At 27.6% G+C, this 12,028-nt stretch overlaps 1 protein-coding gene across 4 annotated transcripts; it reads left to right on the top strand.

The window, feature by feature from the left end:
- The first annotated feature begins 4,525 nt into the window (after nucleotides 1–4,525).
- On the top strand, nucleotides 4,526–10,355 carry LOC108341940 (calcineurin B-like protein 2). Of its 4 annotated transcripts, none has more exons than XM_017579626.2 (9): nucleotides 4,526–4,589; nucleotides 6,821–6,978; nucleotides 7,522–7,604; nucleotides 7,735–7,797; nucleotides 8,081–8,189; nucleotides 8,341–8,393; nucleotides 8,928–9,008; nucleotides 9,494–9,606; nucleotides 9,918–10,355. In XM_017579626.2, exons 2-9 carry the CDS (start codon nucleotides 6,852–6,854, stop codon nucleotides 9,973–9,975), a joined length of 687 nt encoding a protein of 228 aa, XP_017435115.1. In that variant the 5' UTR covers nucleotides 4,526–4,589; nucleotides 6,821–6,851; the 3' UTR covers nucleotides 9,976–10,355. The 4 variants fall into 4 exon arrangements, with proteins under 4 accessions (XP_017435115.1, XP_017435116.1, XP_052735717.1 ...); XM_017579627.2 differs by lacking the exon at nucleotides 4,526–4,589 and adding an exon at nucleotides 4,651–5,736; XM_052879757.1 differs by lacking the exon at nucleotides 4,526–4,589 and adding an exon at nucleotides 4,654–5,736 and having other exon boundaries at nucleotides 7,738–7,797.
- The last annotated feature ends 1,673 nt before the right edge of the window (nucleotides 10,356–12,028 follow it).

Genomic DNA, 12,028 nt, shown 5'->3' with positions numbered 1-12,028 from the left:
TACACAATCATAAATATATCTATCAATCAAAATTCATAACAACATCGAAGATATGAATAAATTAAAACTAAACGTGCACTAGAAGTATTAAACCTGTCTTAACACTTTATTTGAATTTTGAACTTACTCACAAAACAGTTACTAAATCACGATAGCTCCTTGTACATACCATGTCATAGGTTTCTTCCTTTAAGATCTTCATATAGCTTCACTTTAATATTATTAGGCTCTTTTTAAGAAAAAAATACTAAGAAAATTTTATACCCATGATCATGAATAAATTCATATGAAAAAACAAAAACATCATAACTTTTGAAATAATAAAATTTTAGATCTATTCCTTTACATGAGATAATTGATTTTAGAAGACATTTTGTATGTGTTTATGTTGTTTAAAATAAGTTTCAAAAAGATCTTCACTAAACATTAAACTAACAATGTTATCTAAATGTTAATATTCACTTCAAGAGATTCAACTAAAAAGAAAAGATGATGAACTCAATTAAGAGAATGAAAATAATAAAATAAACAAAGTCAATGGATTGCAAAAGCATAAAATGGACGAAAAACATAAATGATTTGAAATAAAAGATCAAAGATGAAAAAGAAAAATAATAGAAGAGATGAGAAAGATGACATGCGCTTCTTAAGAGATTGACCAACTCAAGATGAGTGATGATTGTGGCCGATGAACCAAGGTTTAAGATAAGACTAAAAAGTAATTCACTCTAAAAGAGAGCCAAGCACACAAAAAATGACTTTAATAATTTTACTTCTTCATTTAACAATCCTTTACAAGTGGAAGGATAATCTTAAATATATCAAGAGATGAACATCCTATCAATAATACAAAGATGAAGAACTTCTTAACAAAATTAAAAAGTATCTTTTACAAAAATAATGATCAGGAGAGAGTGGTGAGAGGATCACAAAAATCTTAAAAAAAAAATACATTCTTTCATTTTCATGTGTATATGGTGGTTATTGCTCTTAAAATGCTTTTCTTTTTTCCCTCTCATAGTCTTCCTAACAAAACTAGGAGTGTGGTGAAAATACTTTATTGAACCAGATTTCTCTTTTGTTCTTAAATGAATTTGGGAGAGAGAGAGTGATTGAATGAATTTGAGAGGATTTGAAAATAATTTTTTTTTGTTTATTTGAATGAATTTGTGAGAGTGGATTTGGAAGTAAATGTTTTTTAATCTGTCACATCAATCAAATCCTACACTAATTATCACAAACGTTGCTTCCAAATTCACTCTCACTTACCTTCAAATTCACTCAAATAAACAACAACAAAATTTGTCTTCAAATCCTCTAAAATACACTCAATCACTTCTTCCAAATCCATTCAAGTGAACAAAGGGTAAGCCTTTTATTTTTATAGAATGTGACAACCTCAAAAGAGAAGATGTCATTATAAACTTAAAAAGAAAGGTGAAAAAAATTTCTCTTAATCATGCTTATTTTTTTAAACACTTTTTTCCGTATTATATTTAGTCAAAATTAATCCACATGTTAGTTTAACTTTTTTCATTTATATTATATATAAATCTCAAACTCACGAGTGTATATGTAATAAATACATACAACAAAATCAAGATGAGATATTTAGTTTGATTGCTTTATAAATCTTGCAACTACTCTTCAATGTGAAAGCAATTACGGATTTGGTTGGTTGTTTACCGTTAAAAATATTACTTTTTAATATTTGAAAAAAAATTACTGTCCACACAAATTGTGTAAAATAGACAAATCATTATATTAATTTTTTTTATAATATTTTACTTTTAAGACTTTTATACTGAAACGAGTTAATCACGAGTTAGTTAGTCATGAAAAAAAAAAAGTCAAACTGAATTATTGTAATATAGCTAACATTTTCAAAATTGAGTGCCTTCATAATTAATGTTATTGATCTGTATTGACTTTTTATTTACAAATTCTTGATAGATAGTATGAACTTATTTCATTTTTCAAAAGCAACTTGCAAGAATAATATTTAATTAGAGTTATGTTGTCGATCGCTATAATATTGTCCAATTCACAAATCACTTTTCACAGAAAATGCTTATATCCTCACAACAACATTATCAAAAGATTTTGGCCAAAACTAAATTACTATTATGTTAGTATCTCATTAACTATATTATCATCAAAATATATTTAATTAATATTGTTAAATACTAATTCAACAAGTGCTATATTAATGGAATTATTAATCAGTATTTTTACCTATTTAATAATGATCTATTTTTTTAATTGTTTACATGGAATATAGAACTTATTTTATCAATATGAAGATAAAATGATGACAGACAGACCAAATCAATTCATAACTGTAGCCAACCTATCAAAACTTTTCAAATAATCTAAATTATAGAAGTTTTGTGTTAGTATATATTAAATATTTAATATATTATTAAAAGTATATTTATCAATACTGTTTAAATACTTATTGAGCAATGGTTATATTAAATAAATATCAATAATTTTCTTACCAATTTAACGATTTTTAAATTGCTTACTCGATTTAATAATACATAGACGTTTTTTATCAGTCAGAAACATACTTAGTAAAAAACAGAATATTGAAATCACTTCAAATTGTAAACAATTGTCCATAACGTTTTTTTTTTTAAATAATTAGTTTTATTTTTTTTGTGTGAACATTTCTTTTTCTTTATATTTATCATCTTAAACAGTTCACAAAATGGAAAGATAACTGTCACAGTATATAACAGTAGTTACATTAAATTAATATATCATACATTTACAGCAAATTATACTAATATTATTTTTAATTTGACCACATTAAATTAAAAAAACCATTTTCAGGGCATTGCATATTTTTTACATTTTCATTTGTCATATATTTATTTATTATTATTTTTGTATAATTTAATGTTTATATTCAGAAATTAAAAAAGACAATATTTTAAGACTAATTATTTTTATTCTGATTTAACATTTTCTGCATAGCAAATTAATAAAAACTATGAATATAAAAGAAAGTAGTTAACAAGAGACAAGTCGCTAATATATTTTTAATTAATCTCTTCTCTAAGAAAATAGTTCACTAATGCTATTTTATTATTATATTTAATAATAATTTGACACACTAAAAGTCATACGTTTTTTTACTTAATAAGCTCATAATTATTTTTGAATAATCTGCTAAATAGGCTGACAAGTGGGAAGAAAACTTGATAACTAGGACAAAATTGTGTCACTCGAGCAAGTTGGTGAAGTGTAAAATTTAGTTGTCGACAAAAAAAACCTCATTTGAAAGAAATAACTAATTTATTTATTTATTATAAAAATCATATTTGTAACATTATTTTTGGTTGATTATTTTTTTTATATAAAAACTATTTTTTTTTAAATTAGACGTCATAATAAAGTTTTTTGACATACATGTTATGTTCACATTCTTAAAATTCATAATTTTTTACAATCACAATAAAATTTATTAAAAAAATACAAAAATATGGATAATCATACTAAATTCAGAATAAAAATTATATTCTATAAAACATAGACAAACTATATTTATTATAAAAAAATTTAAATAAATATCTAAAAAAATTAAACCATTTATATTATTTTTTATAAATAAAAATTATCCATATAATAATTTTCTTCACGTAAATATAAGAAATTTGAACTAGATATACATACAAAAGTTTAAACAACAATGTTATTTCTTTTTAAGATTCCAAAAAACCACTTATTAAAAAAAACATAATATATTAAAAAATCCTAATTTCACAAGTCACACTCACCTTAAACCAATTAATACATCAAACTTATCATATTTATCACTCCTAATTTCACAAGTCACACTCACCTTAAACCAATTAATACATCAAACTTATCATATTATTTTGATAAATGAAATCACTCCAACCTTTTTAAGAAAAAAATTAGTGCTTTTTAATTTTACATAAATTTATACTGAAATTATGAACTTAAAATTCATCTCACAGTAGTTAACATATCTAAAAGAGAATATAGAACATTGTTAACAGAAACATTTAGTATTTGCAATCATCATCAGTATTATCAAATGATTATTACTTAATTCAACTACCAAAAAAAACTGAAACAACCAGTCAAAGAACCACATGTCACTCGTTATGAAGCAGCTAAGCCAGCAGTGAAATTTCTTTCTTCCAATTTTTTTTTCTCTCCTCTCCAAAAAAAGTGTCCTAAATAGAATAAGATGGTTTATTCCCTATTTTTAATAACCTTCATATTTTTCTTTCAACAATAATTTTTTTTTTCAATTTTGCAAGCTATTTAACAAAACAATTTTTATTCTTTTATCAGGACACAACAAAAGAAAGAAGATATTTTTTTTTTCAAAATTATCTTTTATGGATCCATGACTTTCAATATTTCTATTAGTCATCTTTTTGCCAAGGATGTTGATTAGTAAAAACCCAGCAATTAATAAAAAAACATTTCTTTGAAAAATAAATATAAATACACACAAACAAAAAATTGTTTCTCCCATTGAGTTTCATAGTAAAGCACACAGACAAAAACATGTCCATTTCTTCTGTTTTTTCTGGTTTTTCTGAAAGGTAAACCCCACTACTCCATTTCACTCAGTTCTGCAGTGCCTAGTCTTTATGATTTGCAAGTTTTATTTTTGTTTTGTCATTTAATTAATTCAGAGATTTTGAAAGCTTTAACTGTGTGTTGTTTATTCAGCAATCAAAGAAGATGAATCCGATTAATTTTACACTATTCGTGTCACTTATTGTTTTTAAAAGCTTTTCAAAAATGCCATTTTGAAATCTCCATGGGATTCAATTCAGGGCCTCGTGTTGTGTCACGAAGTTCTTGTCTTTCTTGCCTTGCTTGATGCATGTAAAGGAAACGTGAATTTTGTGTCATGTTGTTGAACCTGTGATTTTCCATTTATCTGGTTTTCAGAGTTACTTTTAGTGTTTTTTTGTCAATAACTGTGCTCACCTATAAGTTAGCTTTTGGCCCAGTTTATCGAGAGAATGAGTTCATGTGTGTGTTTATTCAAGATCATGTTTCTGCTTTCCATGGTTGTGGTTGTAGAATATTTGCTTAGAGGGGAATTGGGTGAAACTCTTTGATGGGGTCTGCAATGATTTTAAGTAATGAAAGCAACTATTGTTAAACTATTCGACTTTAAAGGGTGCAATATGGGACTGTTTGGTAGATCTGGTACAAAGATTTTTCTTGACTTGTTGAATTCTCAAGAAAGACAACGAGTACGTGGTTGAATAATAAATTTCTGGATGGCGAAACCAGAAATTTGTCCAAGCTATTTACTGCATGGAAATATTATGCATGGGTGTGCACATGCTTCAATTATCGATATACGATATAACATATTTTCTTTTTTTTGTTGTTTGGATTGACTGTACGAGTAATTGCATATTAAATTCAATAATTCGTGTGATGATGAAGGTAGGTAGAAGGCTTCCTTTAATGGTTGCTGAAATGGAATGTAAATCAGATGATTTATGATTGTATTGGTTTTGGCTGATATTCCAGGATTTAAGCAAACATTTACTTGTAGTTATACCATTATATAGATGCATTTCTTGTCTTTACAATATAATTGTTTTCTCCTCTTGGACTAGAAGGAAACACTTGAAGCTGTCTATCTTATATACCTTCTTTTTGTCTGGGCCTCTTGTCTTGTGTGAGTGGTGATGGAGTAAAGGGGAATTTTCAGAGGGAATTTATGTGAGTGTTAATTCTTTGATTAAAAGATTTCTCTTGTTTTTGCCGATTTCATTACAGGGTGTGGTTCTATTGCTTGTGTTTTTTATGGTTAGTGTTATGTCGAATTTAGTATACCATGTTTGTGCTTAGCTTATCTGCAATGTTGTTTGAATATACTAGGGGTAATTGTTTTCTGTGACATTTTGTTTGCATTCCTATTGGTAGTGTACTCATAAACATAGTGAATTTTCGGTATGGTAGTGTTCAAGATGAAAATATAAAACCTTGGCCAGGAGTAGTGTATCACTTCCTCTGCCTCTGTCTCATCTGCATCAACTAGCACTCCATGCTTGTTTTTCAATCATTATGTGTATATCAATGCCCTTCTCCCTTTTGGAATAATATTTTTGTGAAACCTAGTATTGTAGACAGATTCCATCCTTTTCATTCCTGAAATCGTATCTATAATATGTTTATTAAAATACAACAAATAATCTTGATTATGATGTAACTAATATGAGATGCTACTTCAACTTTGTGTTGCACCTTTTTCATTTAATAGCGAGTACTCACATAAATTGTTAAACATTGGGATGTGAATTTCAAGTTTATGGTAGTAAATGCAACCATAATTTGGAATTTGTATAAATATTATTAAAATCGTTAATGGTGTTTACCTTATTAATTCAATGCCATTCAAACATGTGTGCTTTGAGTGTCCTCATTTTTCTGTGTATGTTGACAAATGTCTTAGGACTGGTAAATCAGTTCCCAGGTGTATGTTCAATTTGGTTGTCCGTTGTTTCATATTTTACATCTCGTTTTAATTAATCAGTTCTTTCCCCCTATCTCTGGTCTTTCTTTTTACCCCTTGCCCATGGGCATATGAAGAAACAACCTAGACTGAGAAAATGTAGGTGATAATAAAAATTTCACCATTAGTTTTTGTACAGTATTCCTTCTGTTTCTATAATCTTTCTGTGTGCTTGGGTTATTTTGGTTAAAAGAATTGTTTTATTTATTAAGTACTATGGTTGGAGTTTTTCTTTCATGATACAAGCACTTTTTATTGATGTTACTTTTTCTTTTTTGTGGGGATTTCCAGCTATGGAATGTTTTGACATCTGGAAAAGATCATGGTTCAGTGCTTTGATGGATTAAAGCAGTTGTATACTGCTGTGATAAGCTTTTGTGCTGCTGATCTGTCCCAGCAGCAGCCCAGAGGTTTAGGAAATCCAGAAGCACTTGCAAGAGAAACAGTGTGTATGTTATTATCTCCGTTTTTTTTTTCCATTTTATGATATTTGGAACTTTCGTGTGATTTTTAATTGGAATTGGAATAGATTGGAACTTTAATTTCGTATATAGTATTTGTAAATTAAAATACTTCAATTTCGTATTTCTATTCCTCCAAATAGCACTGATAGAATATAGTTCCTATTCCAATTTATTATCACCGTATATAGTATTTTGCACCAATCTATTCCTATTCTATAATTAGAACCCTCAACTTGGAGAGTGAAAGTCTCACTCACTCGATTAAGCTTTTTAGCACTCTCTTCTCTCTCCATGGAAGAGCATTTCACACACTATTTTCAAAAGTAGAAAAAAATATTTTCCTCTCTCCTTGGGAGGTGCCATGCACGAATATTAAACTGAACAAAAGTGGTAATAAAGACAGTGGCCTTTTCAAGGCCTTTGAAGACTCTGATGTTGGACTGAAATGGATCTGTATACTAACCTTTAGCACTCTCTACTAATCCTTTTATTAAGACTTGGAACCTAACTTCTTTTATTTAAATGCAGTTAGTGTAAGTGAGATTGAAGCACTGTATGAACTATTCAAGAAGATCAGCAGTGCAGTAATTGACGATGGACTAATTACTAAGGTTGGTAATCTTGTATCATGCTCAGTGCTTCCATAATGTTTTAATAATTATATTTATCTTTTCAACCTCTTGGAACAATGAAATTATTTCTATCATATCCATAAAATAAAAATTGCTCTGTTTTACATAGCAGGATGAATTTCAGTTGGCCTTGTTTAAGACAACCAAGAAAGAGAGCTTATTTGCGGATAGGGTTCGTAAAATATTTAATTTCTTGTGGTGTTCTCTTTAAATTGTTTTAACCTTTCCTACTCAAGGAAATGAATAAAGATTACACAAAACCAGTGAAGTATTTTGATTATTTTTTTTTTTGGAAAATTCAACTCTTCCAATATAGTTTACCTATAGTTTGTTATTTGGGCGATGTCATAATCCACTTACTTTGAACTTAGTTACATGCCATATACATTTGATATGACCCCTTTTTACAAATGTATTTGCCCCATTCATGATTTTTTATTGTTTAAATTTTGTAGGTGTTTGACTTGTTTGACACAAAGCATCAGGGGATACTTGATTTCAAAGAGTTTGCACTTGCTCTTTCTATTTTTCATCCCAATGCACCAATCAATGATAAGATTGAGTGTAAGCAACTAATATTTCTTAAGACTCTAGATATCTTGTAGCCAACAACAATTATTAAGGATTAGAAAGGAAAGAGTATTTTTAGAATTATAATTATCTGTTATTGATATTTATATGCTTGGTGGGGATTCCTAACTTTCCCTTTTTGCAGTTTCATTCCAATTGTATGATCTCAAACAACAAGGATTTATAAAGAGACAGGAGGTGATTTAATTTATTCTTATACGACGTTGAATAAATAGAGTTTTGGTCACTCACCATCTCAAACTTAATTACAGAGGAAATTAAAATTATGTTTCAGAACCAAAGATCAAAGTTTTGTAGTTTGTTTCATTGTTCCTTGGAATTGGTTTGTTCCAACATGCTTTTGGAATCAGTATGTGCATGTATTAGATATGTGATAGAATCACGAAAAGGACAACTGGAAACAAGACTCTGTGTAGTAAATCTGTATTGCTTTATTTCCAATTCTGCACCTACCAATGTAAAAGGCATAGAAATGGCTTAGAATGTTACAACATATTTTCCCCAGAGGTTGTTCGAGAGAACCTCACTCTCCACAATAATCCGGAACTTTTCCTTCTCTTCCTCCCAAAAAAACCCCTGCTCACCTCCTAATAAGACTATTTATAATAGTCTGTTACAGTTATGTAATTACAACTATACTAACTACCTTCTCTTTTCCTTCTTTTGTAAAATGTATCAAACCTATCAATATACTCGTTTTTCTATGTGTAGTTGAAACAAATGGTGGTGGCCACTCTAGCCGAAGCTGGCATGAGTCTTGCAGATGACGTGATTGAAAGCATTATTGACAAGGTATTCTTTATCTGGCAACTTCAACGTATATTTCTAATCTTCTGTTCATAAGTCTAGGTATATTGAAGCAGTAATAAGTTCTTTATTAGTTATTTCTTAGTTTCATTTTATGCTTGGCCCTTTGTTAGTGTGTATGAAATTTATTATCTTTCTCCCTCTTCTTTATAAAACATGTTAGTTATAGCCAATGGATACTTTGAAAATGAGCAGTATAGGGTAGGAGTTTCTGATAGTTGTCATATCCCAAGTTTCACTGTTTAGGTGTTATTTTTGAGAAAGACGTCTGACCTTATTGATCAATGTGACTAATTAGTGTTATTTTCGTCATGTACAGACAAAGTTTCAAGTTTGTACATAATTTCTCTGCTAGATAAAGCATACTAAACATGTTATTGTTGATTTGATGATTATGACATGCCAAGTCATTCTTTTGCTGTTACAATCTTCTCCATTCAGCTGTCACTAACATTTCTAAAACTAATCAGACATTTGAGGAAGCGGATACAAAACATGATGGGAAGATTGACAAGGAAGAATGGCGAAACCTTGTCTTGCATCATCCTTCCCTTCTTAAAAATATGACTCTTCAGTATCTTAAGTGAGTTTCCTCTTGTTACTAACAATCAAATCTTGCTACTTTATATTTGCACGCTTGCATGTTAATTTGTTTGTGTTTGCACGTATATACCTCTTTCTATTTGTTAACATGTAGAAACTCAATCTATTTGTTTTGAAATGATTCAGAAATCAAGACTTTGGACTATATAATATGTAAACAAGCCTGACTTGACTTTGATTGTCTTGGTTGTCCATATTATGCATACAGTGTTTGGTAGTTTGGTTGAACCTTGATTCACATTTTGTTATAAAGCTTAAGCATCTAACATCTCTGAAACTGTTTATTGGCAGAGATATTACAACTACATTTCCCAGTTTTGTATTTCATTCACAAGTTGACGATGTTTGAGGCAACTACATTATCTGTGTCTGTTTATTGGTCTTACTGAAAATGCTCCTGCTTCCCTAGAGAAGGATGGAATGCTGTGAGAGATATGGTTGAAATGGAAATGCTTTGTTTTTTGTTTTCATTGAATTGAACTTTGGCTTCCTTTTTGGGTAGATAAGGTTTGTATATGGAATAAATGGACTATCATTGATTTGTTCATTAGGAATGAACGCAGAAGAGGATATAAGGTATACAATATTTACAGAGATAGCAGCAGGAACTTTTGGATAGAAATATATTTGCCATTATGGCTTGTAGATGGTTCTGATGAGCTGGGAAGACATCAACTAGCTTAGGTACAGAGTTTAGAATTTTTGGTTCAAAATGTTGCAGGTTTTAGCCCCTCTGTCTTAAATGGTTAAAACCAACATTTCACTTTCTATTATCTCTCTTGGGTTTTTAAATAGGTAATAAATAGTAAAGAAAAATATTAGTAAGATATTATTGTTAAAATAATTATTATTATTATAATACAAATAGTAATAACAGTAGTAATCAGAAGAAGAATAAAAATCATAACAATGAGAATACTAATAAAAATAATAATATAATAAACAAAAATCAAGAATAAAATAATAATAATAATAATAATAATAACAGTAACAGTAAAAATAATAAGAAGAAGGTAATACTAGTAATAATAGGAAAATAATAAGAATAACGATATAATATCGACATTAATATAATAATCAGGATAAAATAAGAAAATTAATAATATTAAAAATAAAAAATAAGAAAAAGAATGTAAATAATAATAATAATAAACAATAGAATTAATAAGAAAAATAAGAACTAAGTCTATTTTTAGAAGACTTAAATATATTAAATTAGGTTTGGAAATTTTGTATTTGTCGTGTGACCATTTATTCACAAAGAGTCACCTCTCAAAAAACCTATGTTATTGACACGTTAACTTTCTACGATTATCAAATACAATTCTTTCTAACACCACAATTTAGATATAGGAATTTTTATTGAATTTCACCACTTAAATATTTTTCTTTATAAGAATATGATAATTAATAGAGTTAAGATAATCTTGTCAAGAATTTCCTTTTAATATGCATCATAAAGTCACTTGTCATAGTATTTTCTCATTGAAATAATTATATTTAATAACATATACAATGTCAATAACTCTTACATGCATCTTCTCATTTTAAAATCTCAAACTCATTGAATTTTTTCACCAAACGATCAGTCTTAGCGAGTTATTCCTGAAGATATATTTGCTCAAGGACGGCTTTCCTCTAAAAATATATTTAATCTCGTTTTGTCTTTTCATTTCAAAATTTGATTTGTTTTTACCCAAATAACATAATATGTGAAATTATTATCCAAATAATAGTGTAACGTTTTAATAAAACAAAAAATAATGATAAAAATATATATTAAATGTTCCAAACCAGAACTTTATGGAATAAATATATTACAAAACTCATTCATATGTTTAATATAAAACTAGTTTTACATTTATAATATTTTTTAAAATATTATATAATTTATTAATAAAAGTTTTTTTTAAACTTTTTTATAACTATTGAATTTAACATAATTTTACTCTATTTAAGAATGTAAATTCTTATTAAATTTATTTAATATATTTTTATTTCATATGATAAGGAATGGAAAATTCTAAATTAGTCCGAATAATAATGATTTAAATGAACATAGTTGGAGATAAATTTATCTGAAGCTAGTAATAAAATGATTTTTATATATGCAATTGGTTATCAGTTTTATTTTATTAATAAATTCATTTTTTATTTTATTTTATTATTTAAATTTTTTAATTAATTTTTTCATTTTAATTGGCAATTTACAATAAAAATATTATAAACAATAAAATAATAAAAAACATTTATTTTATAATTAATTTTATATATTTAATGATATTTTTATTTAATAATTATTTTAAAATATCTTCTACTTTTTAATATTTTCTTATCTAGTGGATACATAGAATATGTTTCTAGCAATTCATATAAAAACAGTGCCACCTGGGACTGTAAAA

The sequence above is a fragment of the Vigna angularis genome, chromosome 6 (genome assembly GCF_016808095.1).
Source record: "Vigna angularis cultivar LongXiaoDou No.4 chromosome 6, ASM1680809v1, whole genome shotgun sequence".
NCBI lineage: Eukaryota > Viridiplantae > Streptophyta > Magnoliopsida > Fabales > Fabaceae > Vigna > Vigna angularis.
The sequence above is the reverse complement of the archived record's forward strand: the minus strand, read 5'-3'. Positions and strand labels throughout refer to the sequence as shown.